The sequence below is a fragment of the Antechinus flavipes genome, chromosome 4 (assembly GCF_016432865.1).
Source record: "Antechinus flavipes isolate AdamAnt ecotype Samford, QLD, Australia chromosome 4, AdamAnt_v2, whole genome shotgun sequence".
In the NCBI taxonomy this organism is placed as follows: Eukaryota; Metazoa; Chordata; class Mammalia; order Dasyuromorphia; family Dasyuridae; genus Antechinus; species Antechinus flavipes.
Genome location: NC_067401.1, coordinates 479,810,000 through 479,832,488, shown reverse-complemented (window position 1 = coordinate 479,832,488; position 22,489 = coordinate 479,810,000). Strand labels below are relative to the sequence as shown.

General features: G+C 60.5%; 2 protein-coding genes across 4 annotated transcripts; one reads left to right on the top strand and one right to left on the bottom strand.

Moving 5' to 3' along the window:
- The first annotated feature begins 10,382 nt into the window (after positions 1 to 10,382).
- HPDL (4-hydroxyphenylpyruvate dioxygenase like) lies at positions 10,383 to 12,556 on the top strand. The gene has a single exon (XM_051999888.1). The coding sequence runs from the start codon at positions 10,794 to 10,796 to the stop codon at positions 11,976 to 11,978; it is 1,185 nt and encodes a 394-aa protein (XP_051855848.1). The 5' UTR covers positions 10,383 to 10,793; the 3' UTR covers positions 11,979 to 12,556.
- Positions 12,557 to 17,695: 5,139 nt separating this feature from the next.
- Positions 17,696 to 22,461, bottom strand: MUTYH (mutY DNA glycosylase). Of its 3 annotated transcripts, none has more exons than XM_051999879.1 (16): positions 22,365 to 22,461; positions 21,293 to 21,472; positions 20,950 to 21,077; positions 20,821 to 20,860; positions 20,667 to 20,740; positions 20,435 to 20,476; positions 20,272 to 20,343; positions 19,921 to 20,034; positions 19,722 to 19,819; positions 19,442 to 19,586; positions 19,284 to 19,362; positions 18,991 to 19,182; positions 18,648 to 18,787; positions 18,425 to 18,574; positions 18,298 to 18,339; positions 17,696 to 17,929 (listed from the first exon to the last, which is right to left on the bottom strand). In XM_051999879.1, the coding sequence occupies exons 2-16, from the start codon at positions 21,357 to 21,359 to the stop codon at positions 17,819 to 17,821; spliced, it is 1,494 nt and encodes a 497-aa protein (XP_051855839.1). In that variant the 5' UTR covers positions 21,360 to 21,472; positions 22,365 to 22,461; the 3' UTR covers positions 17,696 to 17,818. The 3 variants fall into 3 exon arrangements, with proteins under 3 accessions (XP_051855839.1, XP_051855840.1, XP_051855838.1); XM_051999880.1 differs by having other exon boundaries at positions 21,293 to 21,444; positions 22,365 to 22,446; XM_051999878.1 differs by lacking the exon at positions 22,365 to 22,461 and adding an exon at positions 22,196 to 22,363.
- Between the last annotated feature and the right edge of the window lie 28 nt (positions 22,462 to 22,489).

Genomic DNA, 22,489 nt, shown 5'->3' with positions numbered 1-22,489 from the left:
GCCACCACCGTCACGTTGCCCAGGGCTTCCTCCATGGGGGAGACGCCCCCGTCCACCTGCCAGGCCGGGGCCGGCTGGCAGATCCGCGACCTGTTCTTGGAGGCCAGGGCGGCCCCCGCCAGCCCCAGCAGGATGGCCATGGCGAGGCCTCGGGCCCCCATCCCTGCGGGAGAAGAGAGGTGACGGGCCTGGGGGGGGGTGCGAGAGACCCTCCCTCTGCCCCCACTCATTCATCCAATAAGCACTAATTGGATACCTGCTGAATACGAGGCACTACCCGGGTTAGACCGTAAGGAGGTAAACACCAAGAAGTGACTGAGGAATTGGGGAATGGCTGAATAGGAAAGAAGTGGAAGTTCATTGTTCTATGAATTAGGGGCGCCTGGTTTTAGAAAAGCCGGATTCCCGGCTGTGTGACCCTGGGCAAGTCACTTAACCCCAATTGCCTCAGAAAAAAAAAAAGCTCGAAAAGATTTACATGAACTAATGTTGAACAAAACAGAGCTGGCTTCGGTTCCAGACAATGTTACGTCCCGCTCAGCCGTGGGATAAAAGGTAAGGGAGGCCCGGGGAGGCTGCTGGGTAATGGCTACAGCGCCAGCCCCGGAGTCAGGGGGACCCTTCCCAGCCCTGTGACCCGGAGCAAGTCCCGTCACCCCGTGTGCCTCAGCTTCCTCATCTGTTAAATGGGCTGGAGAAGGAACCGCCAACCCACACCAGGACCTCTGCCCACAAAACCCCAAATGGGGCCACAGAGAGTCCCACACGACTGAATAAGAACCAAAAAAAAAAAAGAGGGACCTAAGATTGTGTGAGATAATTGCCATAAAACCAGGTCCTTTGCCCCCCGGTCCTGGGCTTTTCCCGCTGGACAGCACTGACTCCTCTCTGCGATCTGGCGGCCTCGGACAATGGGGCCGAGCCGAGCCTGCTCTGGGGCTGCCCCCAGTGGACCTGCCTCAGTCCGGGGAGCTCTCGCCCCTCTGGCTGCGGGTCCTGGGGAGCAATGGGGGGGTCCCTGGCAGCCTGGCACAGATGCCCGCCAGGCTCCGAGAAGCATTTGGCCTCTGATCCCCTTCCCCAGCACCAGGGCAGGCTCCCGAGATTGACCGTGTGAGGCTGGGGGAGGAGGCCGAAGGGCGCCCTGTTCCCAGGCCAGGCTCAGCTTCTCGGGCCTTCCCGAGCGACCTTGTCCTCCCAGCTCTGAGGAAAATCCCAACTGCCTCTGACCCCGGCCAGGGAAAGCGGGGAGAGGGTCGGAGGCTGGGGAGAGGAAAAAGGAAGAGGGGGAGGGGGGAGGAAGGGGAGGGGGGAGGAAGGGGAGGGGGAAGGAAGGGGAGGCAGATGAGGAGGGGGAGGGGGGAGGGAGGGGAGGGGGAAGGAAGGGGAGAGGGATGAGAAGGGAGACAAGCCGGCATCGAGTTGAGCTTGCAGGGAGTGAGTGACAGGTGAGTGAGTGAGTGAGTGACAGGTGAGTGAGTGAGTGAGTGACAGGTGAGCGAGTGAGTGAGTGACAGGTGAGCAAGTGAGTGAGTGACAGGTGAGCGAGTGAGTGAGCAACATGAGCGAAAGCTTTCCAGGCGAGGGGGGCCGGGGCGAAGGCGAGGGGGGCGGAAGAAGAAGCAGTGAGGAGCCCGCTGGCCGGACCGCGCTGTTGGGTAGGAATGAGCTGATCGAAGGCTGAGGGCAGGGAGGAGCCGAGACGTCGGGGCTGCACAAGGTGGGGGCCAACATTTGATCCCAGGATCTCCCTTCCCAGCCGCTCCTAGAGCTCCCGGGGTGGGGAGGGAGGGACAGAACAATAGCAGGGCTTTAGGAAGACCCCTTTGACCGCCCAGTGCAGGACGGGTTGAGAGTGAGGAGCCGGAGTCCTGGGCGCAGAGCAGCCGCTCGCGCCCCCGGCCTCCCCTTGTTCCGGCCGCTCTACGTCTGACCACGAGGCCCGGCTTCCTCCTGCGCCAGCGCCCGTTCTCTGATGGGACCGGGAGCTCTCCGTGCCAATTGCCCGCTGACGGCCGGTGTTCCGGGACGTCTCCCTGCCCCGACAGGCTCTGGGCTCTCCCAACGGCTGCGTCATCGTCAGGATTCCCAAGACTTAGAAAGTCTGAGAGACACTTTGCAAAATGTTCTCGTTGGGTCCGACTGTTGTCCCCATTTTATGGACGAGGAGACTGGCACAGAGAGGTCAAGGGTCGCCCAGCCAAGGAACGGCCGAGGCCAGAGAGGCCCTTCTGACAGAAGTTCCTGGTCCCTCTGTCTCTTCCAACAATTCTGTTTACTTGTGCCAGGCACGTGCTCCAGGTTCCTCCGGAGCTTTGTCATCTCAGCCCGGATGTTTGTGGACCTTGGGCTTTTCCAGGAATCTCATGGATTACGAAACAGCCAGACCGCCAGCCGCCGGCCCGAGTCCGGGTCACCTCAGAGACTTAGTAATCTCGGGGAATCATTCCCGCCTTGTCAGCTGCACCGGTTTTCCCATCTGTGAAATGGGTTCATGAGCACATCTCCTTCCCAGGGCACACGGGACGACACACGAGCCCCACGTGTTGTTTTTTGGCCGTAACCCGCGCAGGGTCTCCTTGGCAGAGACACCGGCGCCATCGATTCCCTTTTCCATTTGACAGATGGGGAAGCGCGGTGTTTTCTTTTAAAATAAGATGGTTCTCTCTGGGAGAGCAGGTTTCTGGGGGAGGTTTTCTGGAGGCAGCCTTAGTTTCAGTTAAGAGTAAATCACCCAAAATGCAGCCAGCTGGCAAAATGCAAAGCTTTACTTTCTCCTTCCAGCACAGCCCGGTTACCTTTTCTTAGAGGCCTCTCTCTCTCCTTGCCGCTTTGTCCTTTGCTTCTGCCTCTGCTTTCTTCAGCCTCCAGAGCCAGCTCCAAGGTGAATCTGTCTTGCTCTGAGAGAGGCTTCTGGCTCTGACTCCCAGAGTGCTCCTCTCCGACCCCAGTCAGTGTTCCGCAGTGAGACTCCTCCCTCAGAGAGGGCTTCTGGCTGAACTCACTTGACCCTCCCCTCTCAGTCTAAATTCATCTCCACTCCCCGGGTAATTGAGCCTCTGTTTCTTATATATGAGAGAGAGGAATTGTGGGATCCGAGAGAGAGGGATTATGGGTTTCTCCCAGAGTGCTCTCTGGCCCTGAGAGCTTCAGGGGAGGTGTGAATTCGGATCTCTCATCCTAAACCCTGAAATCCCCCAAAGGTGGGAACCCCAGTGAGTAAAGGTGTGAACACAAGCCTTGTTTCTCAGTTCTATTAGTGCCTTGTTTCTTCTGCCTCCTTATAGGATTAGAGCAATCATACTGACCCTGCTAAATCAGGTAATTACTGTCCCAACTCGGGTGACTTAACAGTTGTAGAGATTCCAACAGGGAAGAAGCAGCAACAGGGAGAAGTGGCTGGCCAGGGTGCGCAGCTGGTCTGAACTCGGCCCCCCCATCCGGATCCCTTCCCCCGCCTCTGTTCTGTTTGTCGGACCCACTCTGGCCTCCGAGCCTCGGGAAGCAGATGGATGGGGCAGGGGTTGGTCGCGAAGGGGGCCCGGCCTCCGGGAAGTTGGGAAGAGCTGAGCTAGACACGGGCGGCCCACGGATGAGCCCCATTTGCCGGACAGAAAGCGGGCGCTCGGACAGCCTTTCCTCCCCCTCCGCGGGCTCAGTGAGCGGGCGGGACTCAGGGCCCAGGTTAGCCCCCAGGAGGGGCAGTGTCCGGTGTCCTTGGCAGGGGAAGCTGCCCCCACAGAGGACTTTGTACGGACCGTCCCCAGCTGTTCCATCCCACTTCCAGACAAACAGAAGGGCAGCACGGGCGGGGGCCCTCCTCCCCTCCCCCCTTGGGTCTCTCCCACCCTCAAGGTCTTTGGGACCTCCCTCCCCCCATCCCGGCCTCTTCCCGGCCAGCATCATGGGCACCGAATAGGGAGGCTACAGAGCAGGCCTCTCGGGGGGGCCTCTGCGGTGACTGGGCAGGCCCCCTCCCCGCCAGCTCTGACACCCACCGAACCTCTGGAAGTTTCTAGGGCCGGAGCAAAGCCAAGGCCCCTGGGAGCCTGTTTGGGGCAGATGGGGGGGGGCGTCCCAGAATGGACAGGATCCCCAGATCAGCAAGTGCTGTCTGGCAGCAAGGCCCCCCTAAAGCACTCAATGTTCCCTTGTGATCCTTAAAGCTACAGTGGCTTTTCTCACATAAAAATAGACTTCATCACCTAAAAGAGACTCAATATCACTTATTTTGACCCCCATTTTCTTGGCTTTTCCCCGGCTTCTCTCAGAAGCCGAATATAATTGCAGTCCTTCCAGATCTAGCTGCACAAAGGTCTGGATCTGGGACACAAGGCCCAGGGTTCAAATCTCGCCTCTGCTTCCAATGAGCTGTGTGACCTTGGCCCTCATAGTTTCCTCTGCAAAACAAACAGGTCGGACTCAACAGTCTCCAAAACCCCGGAAATCTGAGGTTCTAGGTCTTCTCAAGGCCCACCGGGATTTGGGGGAGTAATTACCCAGGCATTTAGCTTGTAAATAAAAAGCTATAATAAAAGTAATTAAATTTTGTAAAAGAGAGAAAGATTTGGGGGAGTTCATGAACCCTGACACATCAGTTCCTTAACTTCCTCTCCCCCAGTCCCAGTCAGTCTCCCCAGATGGCAGATACCGCACCTGAGGTCGTGTAGTCTCCTTTCTGCAGCCGCTGTCCCACAGAGCAGGAGCCCAGCCAGCGGTCCCCGCGGTGACCTTTGCTCGCTGGGCTTTATCTGTGTCCAGCAGCTCCTCCCCGGGAGGAGGGGTCCGGCTGAAGGGTCCAGGTCGGGGGCTCAGCCCTCCTGGGCGCCAGAGGCCATTACTCTGTGCATGATCTGTGCAGGCGTGTGTGCCCGTGTACGGCCTCGTGTGCCTGTGATTCTGCACATGTAGAAACACACAAGAGCGTATCTGTGTGCGTGTGTCTGTACATATGTGTGTCTGTGTGTGTGTGTGTTCGGGTGTCCCCCGCAGACAGTGAATTCTCCGCCCACTGCACTATTTCTCCCTCTCGAAGGGCTCTGACCCCCGGGCACCCAGGAAGTGCTTTTTGACCCGACCCCTGGCCTGGCACTGCCCGTGGGGCCCCAGAGGACAGCTGGGCACTCGGGGAGCCTGACGCTCACCCTGGTCAGCCTGTCTCACCTTCGGGGCCGGGAATTTCCAGCCTTTTAATGCTCCAGTTGGGGGGCCCGGGATTCTGGGGCCCTTGGACGTGACTGCCCACAAGGCTTTGATTTGGCAGAAAAGGGAAGCAAGTTCCGAAGGACTTGCCCAAGATCCCTCAGATGAGGGCATCTGAACGCCGGCCACGGACCGAGCTGGCCCAGAGGAACCGGGGCCCCGGCCCTACTATGTGAGACTTTTTTTTAAATTAACGTTTTGTCTTAAAATCCACCAGCATAACCATCCAAACCTGTGAACAGGAACAAGAAGGGAGAGAACCCCGGTCACCCATGGGGTCTGCCCAGGCCCGAGCCCCATGACTTGGCGGTTAATAAACAACAGGGAAGACAAACACTCTGGGGCTGAGCCCTGCCACGCGGTCCGGTTCTGCCAGCTCAGACAGGTCTTGCTGCTGCCGGTGTCGCCTTTGCCTTCACGTGTGTGTGACCCTACTGACCTGGGAGGGTTCTTAGGCAAGGATGGCCAAAGGACAAGGTGGCCCCGGCTGCCGGCCTGGCTCAAGCACCTTGCGGTCCGGGGCCGGCTGCCTCCCGGCTCAGTTCCCGCACCTCCGGCTGCCCCGCGGACCTCGGTGACCTTCGAAGCCCTTGGGCCCAAAGGAGACAAAGCCGGTTCCGCCCCAGCCCAGGCTCAGAGGGAGCGGGCATTCCCGGGCCAGCCCAGGGGGCAGGGGCCCTCTCCGCCCCACCCCGAGCTCTGAGCTCAGGGTCCTGCTTACTCCTCATGGGAAGCTCTTCTGCTCCATCACCCCCCCGAGGGTCCTCTTCGGCCGGAGGCGGGCGGACAGCTCAGAACCCGGCCGGGCTGCCTGGGGTGATTGGGTGCTGGCCCTTTCTAGCCTCATTCCCCGAGAGGGGAAAGTCTGTAACATCAGACTCTTAAATCTGCGAGTGTTCTCTATGACACTGTGAGCCAGGAAAGCCCTGGTCCTGTCTCCAGGTGGTGGTGGGGCCATTAAGCCGCTTAGAGACAGACGCTTTCTCCTCTTCCGGGCAGCTTAAGAATGGCGGTATTCCGCCCAAACTACTTCCAGCCCATCATGGCCCTAGAATCTCAGGGATCTGAAAAAGGGAAGCACCCTTAAGGAGCATGGAAGTATACAAAGGGCAGGGTAGGTGGGCAGCAGAGCCATTTCTTCACTCCCCAGATATTGAGAATGACTAATGGGGCTAATGGGGACTGGGACCCCTCCCCACCAGCTTGGGAGAACCCAACGTAAAATGTTCCCATTAGCATTTATTTACCTCTTAGAAATCAGCAACTGCTACAAATCTGGCCCCGATTTGTTGTTTGTTGGATTGTCTAGCCTTCAAGGGAAAGCGCCGTTTATGAAGATTAAACATTTTTAAAAGACCTTCATTATTTTAAGCATTTTGTATTCCAAATTTCAAAAGTAAAATACTTTGGATTTCCAAAAATCAACTCCTCTTTAAAAGAAACTGTTTCTGCCTGGAGAGCCCAGAAAGAACATCCCATGTAACAAGAGGAGGAGGAGGAGGAACAGAACATATAACAAGAGGAGTTCAGCAAAATGAAATCTGTACTTTCACTTTGATTGTCCATTAGTTATAACTGTAAGGATGGTCAACTCTGAGGGACTTGGGACCCTGATGGACGTGCCGATCAGCCCCAATTGCAGATGGAGAGCCGATGGATTCGACGTGCAGATGGAAGAAAATTTTCTCTTCATTTCTGGATGCAATTTATTTTGAATGGTGATACGTTTTAGGTTTTCTGGCTTTCACAGTAGGGAGAAAATTCAGAACTCAAAATAAAAGTGAATTTTAAAAAGGCAACTGCTCTCTCTGCTAGGTAAATATTCATTTACCTCTAAGGCCAGGAAAAAGGGGTACATTTCGATTCTTACTCAGATTTGAATGCAGTAAAAGCATAGCCAGTGACAATTTGGCCCTTTGGAGGATGCCGACAATTCCAGGTACACGGCTGTCGGGAAAAGTCTCCTGTCCAGCACGGGGTCAGTTGCAAAGAGGCGGACTGCAACTCACCGGCAGGACAAACTTCCTTGCAAAGAGCACTACTATCCTATCCTTAATTGGGCCTCCTATTGACATAGTAAGATCACCCTCATGGATGGTCTGGACGATCACTGGAGGGGATTCCTGTTCAAATACAGGCTGGATGAGGTCTGACGGTGTGAAATACTCTGTGGGTTTGAGAAGAAATGCTAGAGCGTGGCCTTTCTTCCTCCTCCATCTCGGTTAATGTTCCCCCGGTGGCTGCTTCTCTGTCCGGCCCAGACCGGACCCGTGTGGTCAGTGAGCCAAGTGCTCCGGATCAGGATGTGCAGGTGAGCAGAGGCCTTCCTTCTCTGGGCACTGGACCAAGGCTGCTGTAGGACTCAGAGGCTTTGGGAAGGAGGAGTAGCACGCAGAAAGACACCTGAGGAATCACCTGTGGACAGAGAGCCCGGCCAAGGCCTGTGGAGCGACAGGCCCAGAAAACCGTTTCTGGAAATTGAAATCAAGATCTGGCTTGGTGAGACAGTTCGGAGCCTGGGGGCAAGCTGGGTGTCCTGGGGTTTCTGGCCTCTGATGTGCAGGCGCCCTGCCTGTAAACAAGCAGCTGACCATATCCTTGTTGGAGGGCGGCGTAGGAGCTGCTTCCCCCAGGCCCCGAGAGAAGCTGCCTCTCCGGCCCTGGACGCTGGTCAGGTTACACCGGGGGTCCTGGGCTCTTTGCCATTGTCACTGAAGGACACTAAGGGACTGGAAACCCTCGAGAGGCAGGTGGCCAGGATGTTGAGGGGCTTGCGATTAGAACGGGGAAGAGCCTGAGTACAGATGGAAAGGACTGGGCATGTTTAGCTTGGTTACAAAAAAGAAGCCTCAGAAAGGGCAAGTTGTTCTGGGAAGGAGCAATCAGCCTGGTTCTGTGCAGTCAGTCCTATGGGGAGGACCAAGATCAATGGGGAGTGTTGAGGCAAAAAGCAGATTCAGGCTTTCTATCAGGAAGAATTTTCCAGCCACAGATTAGTCTCAGAGCATCCTGGACTGCTTGAGAGGTGGTAGGTCCTCTTTACTGCAGGGAGAGTTGAATGATGTCACTTGCGGGGGGGGGGGGTGTGTGTGTCAATCAACAAGCATTTATTAAGCACTTACTATGTACCAGGCACTCTGCTAAGTGCTGGAAATACAAAGAAAAAAAATGATGTCACTCTTCAGGAACTTTATTGAGAGAGGCAGAGAGAAGGAGGAAGGGAAAAAGGAAGAAAAGAAGAGAGAGGGAGGGAGGGAAGGAGAAAAAAAGGAGAGAGGAAAGAAAGAAAAGAAAGAATTCGATCTAGAGGGGACATTAACAGCCAACCAACCCCCTAATTTACAGATGAGGAAATCGATTCTCAAAGAGCTTGTCCCTTGCCCTTCACTATGGTGAACTTTGAGAGTAGGGACTATCTGCCTTTCTTTGTATGTTCAATGCACAGTGCAGAACCTAGCATACAGTAGGCACTTAATAAATGCTTGCTGACTTAACTTGCCTTGCCTAGGGTTACACAGCTCATGTCAAAGATGGGCTGGAGAGTGGAGCTGTTGTAAACCTACTCAGCAATTTTTTCAAATGGTGCAGGAGGGATGAGACAAAGTACTCAAAATATTAAAATACGGGATCTACAGACTGCAGCTCATGAACACGGACTCCATTTGGACTGCCTTAGTTCTTTACGCCACTTCCCAGCCTCTCTCTGCCCTCTTCCCACCCGTAAAGGCAAAGATCTGGATACTGTGACCACGAGCCTGACACAGTCAGGGATCAGGCTGTGTATGGCAGCCCGGGAAAGCTGATCTTTGTTCTGGAGATCGCCTTTCTCCTGGGATCCAGCCCCAGCTGCTCTGGGAAGAGCTCCTCTGGAGCTGGGCAGAGGAGCTATGGGAAGCTCAGGACCTTTAATGTTCACCCACACTGGATAGAGATCAGAGGATTCTTTCATTCCAAGGACGCTGTGTTTGATCCTGGAAGTAAAGGGATCCTCAAGAGTTCATGGAGAAGTGAGGGATCGGATCAGACCTGAGAGAAAAATCACTTCGGCAACTGAATGGGGGGGAGGGGGACCCTGAGGCAAGGACACCCATCGGGAAGCTGTGACAGTAGCCCAGGTGAGAGATAGCCAGCAAGGGTGGCTGTTACGCGGTGGGGACAGTTTAGTGGGGGGATTAACTCCTTACAGTCCCGTAAAACCAGCAGGAATCTTGCCAGCAGGGAAGTGTCCATCTGTACCCGTGATCCTGGGGCTTAAATTTGCCTCCTCCTCCACGTGTGTGATTCAGGGTCCAAGAAGGTCCCCGAGTCCCGGTGACCACCCTGATGGAAAGCCCCCTTCTCTCTTCCAGGATACCGCCTCCCGCTAAGCTCTGAGGGCCGGGAGGCTGCTTTTTCCCCGGCTAAGCGGGCTTGGGGGCTGCCTCAGCTCCCAGCAGTCCTGGCTCCATGGGATGGAGCTCAGGAAGAAATCCCTGCCGGTTGCTCCTGACCCGAGGGCCTGGCAGAGGAAATGCGGGAGGGTTAAGGTAAAATCTTGGGACCCACAAGTTCATTCCACAAGAAGGGAGGGGGGGCAAGCTTGGACGGAGGTTCTGGGCTGGGGTTCAGCAGAAAGTGTGGGGAGCCTGCCAAGGAAGGCGAGAGGGCGGGAGCTGCACTAAGATGCCCGCGCAGGGGCTCGGGAGCTGTTCGGCTTCCTCTGTGCCCGGCCCTGCCGCCAGCTCCTCTGGGGGCCACCGAGAGAGGTCTGCTCTGTTAGCCCACAGCTGGGCATCCTGGGTGCTCAGAGAGCTCCTGGCTCCGGTGCGAGCGCCCTCAGAACCCAGCACAGTGCCGGGCACAAGGGAGGGACTGAGTGCTCATCCAGGAGTGGGGACGGAGGACCTGGGGGGAGGGAGGGGCGCGGGCTCGAGGTGGTCCCCCGGGGGAAGGGGCGCTCCCCGGGCTCCCGGCTGGTCTGGGGAGGTCTGCTCGGGAAATGGACGACCTCGGGGGCCGGGAGTGCGTGAGACACGTGCTTAGCCCACGCGGAGGAGGGAGCAGGAGAGCGGCGGGAGGTGGGTTCGAGCCCGCATTCGCCCGAACGCTGCAGCCCGCTCCAGCCCCTTCCAGCACCGACACGGAAAGTTTCCGGCGGAGGAGAGGAGGGCGGGGAACACTCCGGCCGGAGCACGTGCGGGGCCGTCCCCGGAGCCCCGCCCCAGCCGCCGTGGATAGGCGGCCCCCAGGTTCCCCGGGCCCCCGTTCTCCTGCGGTATTTAGACCGGGGCGGACCCGGGGCGGGCTCAGGGTGGGGCAGGCGGGGCTTCCTGGCCCTGTGCCCCCCCTCCCCGCGCCACCTCCTCCCCCCCTTCCTTTTCGTGCCACCTGCACTGCCCTCACTCCCCCCTCCTCGGGCAGCCCTCGGCCCGCCCCTCTCCCCACTCCTCAGGCCCCACCCCCGCTCTCACGCCGCTCTCAGCCCCCTCCCGATGCTTCAAAGGCACTCCGGAGGCCGGACCCCCGGCAGACGGAGGACCTCTGCTCCCGCACGCTGAGACCCCGAGCCGTCTGCTTGCAGCCCTCGGGAGACGGGGAGCTCACTACCCGCCATGGCCGCCCCCGTGGGCCGCCTCTGCCACATCTCCTTGCACGTCCCCCGCGGCCAGCCCCTGGCGCGGGACCTGCAGCGTTGTTTCGGCTTCCGGCCCGTGGCCGTGCGGGAGACCGGCGGCTGGCGCCAGCTGGCCCTGCGCAGCGGGGACGCCGTGTTCCTGGTGAACGAGAGCGCGCCCGGCTCGGGGGACGGCCGCGAGGGGCCCCTCTACGACGTGGACCCCGCGCACGCCGTGCCCACCGCCTCCAACGTGTGCTTCGAAGTGGCGGACGTGCGGGGGGCCGTCGGGGCGCTGCGGGAGCTGGGCTGCCAGGTGGCGGTGCAGCCCCGGGCCGTGGCCGACGCCCAGGGCTCCGTCACCTACGCCGTGGTGCGCTCCCCGGTCGGCAACCTGAGCCACACGCTGCTGCAGCGGGGCGCTTACCGGGGGCCCTTCCTGCCGGGCTTCCAGGGATGCGGCGGCCCCGACGGCCCCGGCCCCGACGGCCCCGGCCCCGGCCACTGGTTCAGCCATGTGGACCACATAGCGCTGGCCTGCCCCCGGGGCAGCGCGAGCTCGTGGCGGCGCTGGTACCAGGAGTGTCTGGGCTTCCGCCGCTTCAGCCTGGACCCCGCCGATGACCACCCCGAGCACGGCTTGGAGATCCGGGCCGGCCGGGCCGGGGGCCTGCGGCTGACTTCCTTGCAGGCGCCCCCGGGCAGCCAGGCCCCGTTGCTGGTGCTGGGCGAGTCCCTGCCCAGCCTGCCCGGGGCCCGGGACCAGATCGAGCTCTTCCTGGCCCAGCACGGGGCCCCGGGCCTGCAGCACGTGGCCCTCTACACGGGAGACGTCCTGGACTCGGCCCGTCGGGTGTCGGAGGCCGGCGGCCGCTTGGTGACCCCTCCGGACGCCTACTACCGGCAGGCCGGCAAAGTGGAGCAGATCCTGGCGGCGGGCCAAGAGGTGGCGAAGCTGGCCGAGCTGGGCATCCTGCTGGACAGGGACGGCGGCCAGGGCGGGGACGGCGCCCGCTACCTGCTGCAGGTGTTCACCAAGCCTCTCTTTTCCGAGGAGACCTTCTTCCTGGAGCTGATCCAGAGGCGGGGGGCCACGGGCTTTGGCCAAGGCAACATCCGAGCCCTGTGGGAGGCCCTGGAGAAGCACATGGCCGGCTTCCAGGAGGCCCGCCAGCCCCGCTGAGGAAAGCTGGACCTCGCTGCCCCCGCTTCGGTGCCAGCCTCAGCCGCCGGAGCGCTCTCCCCGCAGAAGCCCAACCCCCTCCGGCCTGTGGGCGCAGCCTTGCCCCCTCCTCCCGAGCCAAGGGCGCCAGCCCAGCTGCCTTTTCCCACCTGAAGAGGCAGGGGCCGCGTCCGAAATTCTGCCAGAAACGGGGGCCGCCGCCTTCTGTTCTCTCCTCAGACCCGGGTTCAAATGCCAGTGCCGCTTCCTCTGACCTTGGACTTGGCCCTTGGCGGTTTCTCTGGGATAAATGCTTCCCAAGGGCCTTCCCCTTCCTAACCTTAGCCCCAGTGCCCTTTGCGGGTTAGTCGCTGACTCCCTAGCCTGAGGGGTCTTCACCCGGCCCGGTGTGATGATTGGCACAGGCTGGTGCCAGGAGCCTGGCCCGGGCCCCCAAGCCATGGGAGTGGCGACCGCAGCCGGAGCCTCCTGGAAGCTGAGTGGGAGGGACCCTGGGGAATGGAAGGCACTTTCTTGGGGGTGGGGCCCTGCCTCAGCCCTTACCTTCAGTCCTCTGCTAATAAAGCCTCCCGAAGCTCCCCGTTTTGCGTCTAACTGCCCGTGGGGGCGGCGTGGGCGGAGGGGTCGGGGAGGAGCCCTTGGGGACGGTGGAGGCTGGGGCCTCCCTAGCCTGGGCGGGGCCGGACCCTCCCGGCCGGGTTAATTGCCTGGAAGCCACGAACTAGATTGCTTGGGCGGCCCTTGCCCGGGGCAGGACGAGGACGCCTGGCGCTGGGTGTCCTAGGCTGAACTTGGAGCTTCCCGGGGAAGGCTGCGGGGGAGACTCCAGGCCCAGGCTGGTCTGCTAGCAGAAAGCCGACGGCAGGCTGGCCCTTCCTGGGCTCTGGGCCAAACCCCGCCTGGGGCGACAAGTGATCCCCTCCTATTGTCACTCGGACCGCCCCTGCGGCTCAGTGTTTGCATTGGCCCTTTTGAGGGGAGTAGCTGGCAAACTTGTACCCCTAGAGAAAGGTGGGTTCCTGTGGGGTCATGTGCCCTGGGGGCACTGGGCAAAGAGGCCATCCCCCCTCATCGGAGGGGGAGCCAGACTGGGCAGGGAGACAGCAGGACTAATATACAGTCCCCCACATGAAACTAAAAGGTTTCTCCTAAATGGTGTCAAGACAATTAGAAAAGCAGTGGACAGTCCTAAAGTCAGGAGGACCCCAGTCCGAATTTGGGCTCAGACACTAAACACTTCCGGGCTGTGTGACCCTGGGCAAGTCACTTAGCCCCAATGGCCTCAGGGGAAAAAAAGAAAAGCACAGTGGGATAGGAAAGAAGTTCCTCCTGATGTCACTGATAAAAGTCTGGCTCCCTCATACTTGGGGAGCTGTCAACACCAAGAGACCCTTAATCAAAAGGGACAAAATAACGTCTTTGCCGCCATGGCACATAGCCCAGATGGCTTATGGGAAGAGAAGGGCACATTAAAGCCCCTGAGGTTTCACTTCCGGGCAGGTGGGCCGGGGTGACAAGGGCCAGTCCGTGCTGGAAGGCCCATGGGAAGCCAGGCCTCTGGCTGCATTAACGGCCACCTTCTCTGGATGGCAGCCTAGAAAGTGACTAAACTGGACTGGACTTGTGGCCTGGGCAGCCTCACTACCACAGCCCCAAATTAGGAGAGGACACGGGCGCGCTCTTTGGGGCACCGGAGGAGGGTGGTGGCCAGACTGGGCAAGAGGCACAAGTCTGGGGATGTTCCCAGAGTTCAGAAGCCCTCCCGGGAGGCCCTGGTCCCTAAGTGGGAAAGCCCAAGCACTGATAAGATTACTCCCCCAGGCAGCAGGGAAGGGCCGGGTGGGGATTAGCTTAACCTTACAGTTCCACCCCTGGGAGAGGTCTTGGGTAATCTCGCTTTAGCTGTATTCAATCCAGCAAGGTTAAAGTTGCCCTATAAATCTGACCCAGGCCCGCGTATCTTTCTCTCCCCCCCTCCCCCACCAATCCTGTTATCTTTACTCCTCCCCCCCACCCCCAGGCCTCTTGGGATCTTTCACCTTCCCAAAGCCAAGCAATGGAGACCTCCCCCTCCGAGTACTCCCTGCAGCACTGTGCGGCCCACTAGGGAACTTGACTCCCACTGATAATTGTCAAAAGCACTTTCCTTGTTAACTCTGCTCTCCCGGCTCTTTCACATTTACCTCTCCTGGCGCCTACTTTACCTCTTCATTTTGTCTGTAACTCCTCCATAAACTACCTTTTTTTGTTTGTTAATTTGTTTTTGGCTGAGACAATTCGGGTTCAGTGACTTGCCCAGGGTCACACAGCTAGGAAGTGTTGCGTGTCTGAGGTCAGATTTGAACTCAGGGCCTCCCGACTTCAGGGCTGAGCCACCCAGCTGCCCCTAATTATTATTTTAAAGGATTATTCTTGAACTGGGATAAATCAAATTCATTATTTGCTATAGTGAGTTATTATCCAGAGGGATGAGTTTTACTGTCAGCACACCAAATGATGAGAGCCATGGGCACCAGACGTGGGGGTTCAGTCATGTGACTGTCTCCCAATGGCCGTTTTCTTTGACAAAAGGTAGTTTATTTAGGGGCCTCTAGGTGGCGCTGTGGACAGAGCACCAGCCCTGAAGTCAGGAGGACCCGAGTTCAAGTGTGATCTCAGGCTTCCTAGCTGTGTGACCCTGGGCCAGACACTTAACCCCAGTTGCTTCAGCACAAAAATAAAAATAATAATATTAATTAGAATAGACACACATACAACCCTAAGAGCCCATTTGGAGTTCTGTTGGCAAAGACAAGTGATTTGTCATTTCCTTCTCCGACCCGTTTACCGATGAGACAATGTCAGTGACTTGGCGAGGGTCCCCCACAGCTGAATGAACCTGGTCTTCCTGCCCCAGCACTGGTGCTCTGTTCCCGCCACCCACTTGCCCCAATTTCAATTTCATAAGAATTGTCCACCTGCAGAGACCGCGGTGTGCTCCTGGCTGATCCCGAATCTGCCGGGACAGACTTTCCCAGCTGCAGCTTCTGCAGCTCAGCCTCCGGGCTGGGGTACGGAAGCCCAACGAGGCTCCGGCCGGGCGCCTTCCTTCTCCCTGCCCCGGCAGAGATTTCCCCCTGGATGGGATGGGGGGGTTTGTCTCGCTGGGAGGCTCCGGGGGAATGAAAGGGCGGCCGGCTCTTGGCCGAGGACCGTGTAGCACGTGGCGGGGCCTAGGCCGACGAGGGGCCGAGCACAGCAAGCCAGGCTCATCCCGGCTGGAAGAGCAGCCCAGCTCTCCCCGCCTTCCCCTGCTAGTGTCTGGGGCGCACTGTGGCGCCCCCCAGAGGCCTCCGGGAAAGGCCACTGGGGCCCGGAGCTGGGCCAGTCGGAGTTGAAGGTCCCAGAGGAGAGCTGGGGATAGACTTCCGTTCTCAGGCGGGGAGGGGGGGGCTGCGCGATCCCGCAGGCGCTGTTGGAGGACTCTGTGGTGGCTTTTCCCATAAGGGAGGGTCCCATGGGGGCTGGGGAATAACTGCTCAGAGCCAGAAGGCGGCAATGACCTCGCTCTCTGGGCGACGATGGGGAGACAGGGAGCTTCAGCTGCCCACGGTCTAGGAGGACGCAGTTCTTTGGAGGTTTCCAGGGGCCTTTGCAGCCGGAGAGCCTCCCGCACAGGAAGGGGCCTGGCAGCACTGGGTTAGGGGGAATGGGGGCAGAGTTCAGGACGGGGAGAAAGACAGGACTTCTTCCCAGCCGTGGGCGCTGCTGCCCACTGGGGGGGGAGGCCAGCCCAGGACGGCCCCAACCTCCATCTCCAGCCTGGCTGGGTGCCGGGCTCCCCTCCACCTGACGCCCACAGAAGCAAAGGTGAGGTGAGCCTCTGGGCCCCGCTGGCACTGCCCACTCCTGGCTGGCATCGCCCCCGGCTCCTCCGCAGAGACACAGCCCAGGAGCAAAATCCCCGTGCCCTGTGGCAAACTCACTGGCGTGTTGCAAAAGCCTCTTTCTTACTGAAAGGAGGGAGGTTCCTGGCATGGACTCATGCCCCACCCGCGCCCTTTGCAAACTGATTTCACACACAGGTCCGCTCTTTGGGCTGTCTGCGTTGTATTTTCTCATTTTTTCCCTTTTGATCCGAGATAACTGTATAAATACGGATGCATATGTGGATTTAACATGGATTTTTGAAATTAGTGATTAACCTTTATTGTTACTAAAGCTTTTAATTTGCAAAACATACGCCTGGTACTTTTTCAACACTGACCCTTGCAAAGCCTTCTGTTCCAAATTATCGGGTCCTCCCCCCATCCCCCAGACGGCAGTGAGTCTGGTATATGTTAAATCTGTTAAAATACGTGGGATTTAACATATATTTTAAGAGATTTAACACGTATGGACTGCCTGCCATCTAGGGGAGGGGGTTGGAACAGAAATGAGTGCAAGGGTCAACATTGAAAAATTACCCAGGTGTATGTTTTATAAATAAAAAGCTTTAATTAAAAAAAAAAAGGAAAAAAAAAACTGGTTTTTCTGGTTTTATCAACCAGAGAACATTAAGCTGGCTACTTAAAAATGATGCTCATCAGAAATGAACTAAGGGAACAGAGCACCAGGGTGAGTGCAAATCCCACCTCAGATACTTAGTTGTGTGATCCTGACCAAGTCCCTCTCAGTTTCCACATCTGTACAATGGGGATACTCGCAGCCCCGACCTCCCAGGGGTGCTGTGAGGATCACATGAGAAAAGCCCCGAGCACAGTGCCTGGCACTGGGGAGACACAGGTTGGCCCTTGTCAGTAAAAGGCAAGCTCGCTTTGTTTCAATGACCAGGACTCGGTTTTCTGTTTTGATCAGAATTCTCTGCCCAACAAAAGGACCACATTTTTCTTGGAAGCCTTTTTTCGACCCCAATCCAGGGAAGAACAGCAGCTCCAGTATCTGGTGAATTCCCATGGGGGGCCCTGGGGCACAAAGTTCTGGGTCCTTCCCTCCTCCCCCAGGCAAGGCCTGCAGCTTCCTGGAATCACCCAGGCTTTCCTGCTTACATTTCTGACTTTCCCTTAAGATGGGACCCAATTCCGGTCCTTCCATCCAACTCTTGCCTTCACCCTCCAGCTGCTTTGCTGGGGTTACTGGGCAGCAATGGGGGCATTGGGGGGGGCTGTGACGTGCCCACCTCACCCTGGCACTGCCTGTGACTGGCCAGACTCTAGGATTCCCCCCCAGGGCGCCCAGCCTGGTCCCAAACAGAAACCATCACCAGCACCTTCCCAGGTGGTCTTGGAGCCTCTGCTCGGACTGTGGAGGCCAGGGCTCGCTGCCTCCTCCCAAGCAGCCCGTTCCGCAGCTAAGGAGCTCCTGGGAAGAGACCCAGTTTAGGAGGCGAAGTGGTCTTTGGTAGGCCCAAGAGCGGGTGCGTGTGCAAGGGAGGCACGGGGGCAGCAGGGTGCCCGGAGCACGGGCCCGGGACCCAGTGTGGCCTGGTTCTACCGAGGCCCTCCTTAGCAAGGCCGCTGAGTCACAGAGGCTGAGGGGGAGGGGAGGGGACGCTGGGCTCCTGTGCCCGGGGGGGTGGGGGTAGGAGTGGGAGAGGTGGGGGTGAGCTACCAGGCCTGCCACCTCGGGGAGCACTGGAGGCCGCTGTCCCTAACAGCTGGGCCCGGGCACTTTCTGCTTGCCCTCTTGGAAAGAGAAAGTGGCAGGAAGAAGCTGGATGTGCAGGAAGGGGCTGGAGAGACTTTTAAAAAAATTCCTTTATTTATACAAAAGGAGGCTCACTGCTGACCTGCAGCCAGGTTAGAGAGGGAGGCTGGGGAAGGGGCAGCTGCCCCATAGTCGGGCCCTGGCAGTCAGGACAATCAAGGGGCAGATGTTGGCTTGAAGAAGGCACTGAGGGTCAGCTGTTGGCGTCGGCGGCCGGGCCCAGGCTCAGGGCCTGAAGTGGGAGGATCTTGGGGATTTTTGGAGGGCTGTAGGGGAAGCCAAAAAGATGGGGGTCCCTGGCAGCCAGAGGAGGCTGGGAGCATAGAAGCCTCATCCCAAGCTCCCCAACATGCCAGGGATAGCTGGCACAATGTAAAAATGGGACTGCATCTGTGGGCACCAAACTGAGACTAACTTATGAGGGAACCCTAGGCAAGGGTCTTGATTGTCCCAAACCTCAGTTTCCTCCCCTGTCAAATGGCCCCCGGACTCCTTGCCAGGTTTGTGGTGGGGCGCTGTGTGGGGTGGGCAGGAGTCAGACTCGGAAGCTTCCGAGCCATGCCAGCCTGGGCAAGCCTCCCGTCCCCTCTGGGATCTGACGTTCTACTAGATGAGTACGTGCCCAGGAACTCACCTTCTTGCTCCCCGAATGCTGGCCCTCAAATAGCCGGAGGACCTGGCAGGATGAGAGGCGGGTGAGCAGCCTTAACCCCCGGCCCAGCCCCACTGCTCCCTGACCCGGCCTCCCCTGCCCTGGGTACCTTCTTCATGGCCGTGGGCACAGCGGCTGCCTGGAACTCAGCCCGGGTCACCCAGCGGGCACCCGATGGGGGCAGGCCTGGGGGCTGCGCTTCCAGGGCCAGGCTGTACACCACGTATGTCTGCCGGATGTGGGAAAAGATGTGGACCACCTGGGGAGAGCAGGGGGTTGGGCAGGGGCTGCCGGGGGCCAGCTGCACAGAGCCCCCTCCGGCCGCCACTCACCTCACCAAGCCGCCGCAGGCTCCTCGAGGGGAGGGGGTCAGCCACCCAGGCCTGCAGCGCCTTCGCCAGGGCCCGGCGCTGGTCAGACTCGGAACCTTCTGCCGGCACGGAGGGGAACTCCCAGAGGCCAGCCAAGAGGCCTGCAAGAAGGCACGAGGCCGTCGATCCTCCCTGGTCGCCACTCTGCTTCCCCCACCTCCAATGCAGAGCGCGCCAGCTGGGCCGGCCCCCGGAGGAAGAGCTGAGACCCCAGGGGCAAAGCACTGCCCGGGGTCCCCGGCTCTGACCCCGCCTCAGGGTCCCGGCCAGCGCCTGGGGCACGGACCCTGGGCCGCCTCCGTACCTGAACTCGGCCTCTGCACCAGCAGGAAGCGGCCGGTCTCGGGGCCCAGCTGCTGAAGGACACAGAGGGCCGTCCGCTGCTCGCGGGGGGCTTTCCGGGCCGGCTGGCGGGGAAAGTTGGCCACACCGAGGTCTGGACGCCACAGCTCCGAAGGGGGCAGGCACAGCGGGCACAAGCCGGACCTCCTGGGGGCTGGAGATGGAGACAGGCTGGGACCAAGGTTTGGGGGCAGGGGGCTGCCTCCCTAAGCCGGCCAGCCCCCTGTGGCCTGCGGGGGGTGGGGAGACCCTCACCACACTCCTCCATGTCCAGGGTCTTGGGCTCCGGGCTGCCCAGCAGCTTCCGGGACGCTGCCGCCTGCTCTCTCTCCACCTGTAGTAGGGATGGGGCACTTAGCTAAGGCCCTGCGGGCCCCGCTGCCTCCCCCCGTCCCTGCACTAGGGGTGCTCACCCTCTTCTGGGCCTGGCAGAAGCCCCGCACGGGGCACTCGGGGCACAGTGGGCCTCGGGGGGTGCAGACCGTGGCGCCCAGCTCCATGGCCGCCTGGTTGAAGTCCCCGGGTCGGGCCGGGTCCACCAGCTGCTGGGCCAGGCTCCTGCAGGACAGTCTTGTGGGCAAGAGCTCCTGGAGCCCGCGCTGCCCAGGAAGGGGCACCTCCCCGCCCAGTCGCTGCCAGGCTCCCCTCCCACGGACCCAGGACCTGCCCACGGACCGAGCCAGCTCAGCCTACCAGAGATGCTGGGTGACAAGGGGGCTTCCCGGGTCTGCCCCGATGGCTCGTAGGCGGCACAGGACGCGGGTCACGTTCCCATCCACCACCCCAGTCACCTGGCACAGAAATGGCCGTTACTCCTCACCCAGTGGGAGCCTCCCTGCCCCCCTAGCCCCGGGAGGGAGGCCGGAGCTCTCCGGGCGGCGTGCTCTCTGACCTGGCCGAAGGCGATGGAGGCGATGGCCCCGGCCGTGTACCTGCCCACCCCGGGCAGCAGCTTCTGCAGCATGTCCGCTGTTCGGGGTATGTGGCCCCCCAGCTCCTCCACCACCTGGGGGGAAGAGAGCCCGAGTCATCCTCCTTCCCAGCGCACTGAGCTCCCAGCCCAATGGGAAGGGAACCGAGGGGACGAGGGCGGCCGTGGTCACGCAGCACGCCGGAGCTCAGCCCAGGCACTCTGCGGCCTCCTGGGACTAGGGGAGCCGGCAGTCCGCCTGGGCTAGGCCAGTGGGAGGGGGCCCCCAAATCTCCCACCCCGGCTCTGGGCCCCGCCGCTCGCGACCCTCACCTTGCGGGCGCCTTCCTGCAGTCGCCGGCCCCGTGAATAGTAACCCAGGCCGGCCCACAGCTGGTTCACCTCCTACCAGCCGGAGGGTAAGACAGAAATGCCATCAGGGGACAGGGAGCCCCCCCGAGCCCCAGCCCACCCCCCACCCCCAAACTGTTCTCACCTCCAAGGACGCCCCAGCCAAGTCTCGCAGCGTCGGCCACTTCTGCAGACCTCAGGAGAGACAGGAGAGGTCACCCAGGGAGGCAGCCCCTCCCCTCATTTGGGGCAAACAGAGGCTGGGGGGGGGGGCTCCCCTTGAGGATGGTATGGGCCTATGGCTTCCCTCCACCAGGTGCTGGGGATGCCATCTTGGCCACGTGGGGGAGGGGCCCTGCTCTGGTTGTGGGCATCACCTGCATCCACCGGGTGTAGTAGCCGGTAACCGTGGAGACCTGGGTCTGCTGGAGCATGATCTCCGACACCCAAACTGCAGGGGGAGGAGAGAGTCAGGGCGGAGAGTGCGGGACCCCCGTCCCCCCTCCAGCTGGGCCCGGCCCAGGCTCTCACCGGCGTACGCCCTCTGGTCTGGGTCCGGCTCTCCCGTGGCCTGCGGACAGGTGGGGAGCAGGAGCTCAGGCAGGGGGCTGAGCCCAGCTCCCTCTTCCTCCTGCCCCCCCGCCCCCGGCCAACACGTACCCTCCTCCTCCAGGGCAGGTCCCGCTTGGCCTGGTCATACCAGCTGAGGAGGTTGGCCTGGAACCCGGCGACCTGGTCGGCGGCGCCAAACACGTGGTACGGGGACACCTGGCTGGGGGTCCCTGGGCCTGTGGGGGATGGGTAGGAGTTGCTTCAGCAGGGCCGCTGAGCCAGGAGTCATCCTTGCCTCAGTTTACTCTTCTGTAAAAAGACCCCCCGGGGTCCCGGCAACCCTCCAGAATGCTGCCAGGTGCATCTCCTCAGACTGTGGCGCAGAGGCTCACAGCGGGCCATCCTGGCGTCCCCGCGCACCCAGACTCCTTCCCAACGCGGGCCACCTCACCTGCGTCTGGGCTGGGCTGCCGCCCGCGCTTTTGGCTGCCTGCCCTGGCCTTTCGGGGCCTCTCCATGGCCAGTTCTGGAGTCGGGCCCTGGGCCCTGCGGCTCAGCCTCAGGCCCTCTGGCCGCTGCCTGGGCCACAGCCTCGTCTTCCTCCTACGTGGGGACACAGGGCAGCTCCGACCTAGGTAGGGGCTCTAGGTCAGTCAGGGGAGAGCTGTGCTGGGCCTCCAGCTGGGAGCCTTTGTGCCCGCGCCCTCCCGCCCTGCCCTGGCTGCCGCTGACCCCTCACCCCTCCAGGGGTGGCCAGTCCTTAAGGACTCACAGCTGGGCGTTTCAGGGAATCATGCCAGACAGCGCGGTCAGGCTCCCTCTCAGAGCCCCGCTAGACCTCTAAAGGCAGTCTTTAAACTCCCCCTCCTCCCCGCCCAATACGGAGCTGGGGCCTAGGTCTGGCCCGGCCCTTGTTCCATCTCCAGGCTGCGCCGAGCATCTGCCCCTGAGACAGGCCGCAGCTCGGGACCCCCAGAGCCTCCGCTGGAGGCGGGGAGGGTGCGCGGGGCAGCCGCCCCTCCGCGTGGCTTCGGCCCCCAGGCCGGAGGGCTGCTGTGCTCCCCCTCCCCCCTCAGGATCAGAAGAGTCAGTTCTCCCTCTGTGGTCCTCCTCAGGCATGGTCGCGGCCCAAAGCCATCCTCGGGCTCCCGACTGCTCTTCCAGCCCTGAAGCGGGATTGGGTCCGCCCTCCCTGCCCCCACCCCAGGCTGCCGGGGCTTCTGGGCATCCACAGCACGTGGCTCGGCCCCTCCACCGCCCGTGGACTGAGTGACTCCCCGCGCCCCTTCCTCACGGACCCCGGGGGCAGCAGCCTCCTCAGTATCCCCTGCTGTACAAGGGAGGGCGCTGGTACCTGCTCCGGGGAGGACGCTTTGGGCGCCTGTGTGAAGTGACGGACAAGTGTGGGGGGGCCGGTACATTCATCTAGCTTGGGAGGGATGGATGAGGCGCGGGGAGACCGGGGGGGGGGAGGGGAGAGGGAGGGCGAGTCACCCCGGGGAGCGAGTGGGACCTGGACAAACCTTATTGCAGTTACTCTCTCGTTCCCGCGGAAAGCCTGGGGGAGGCGGAGAGCTCTGGCCAATCACAGCCTGACTGGGAGTTCGGGGCGGGGTTTCGATACGGGAGCCAATGGGCGCCCAGCGCA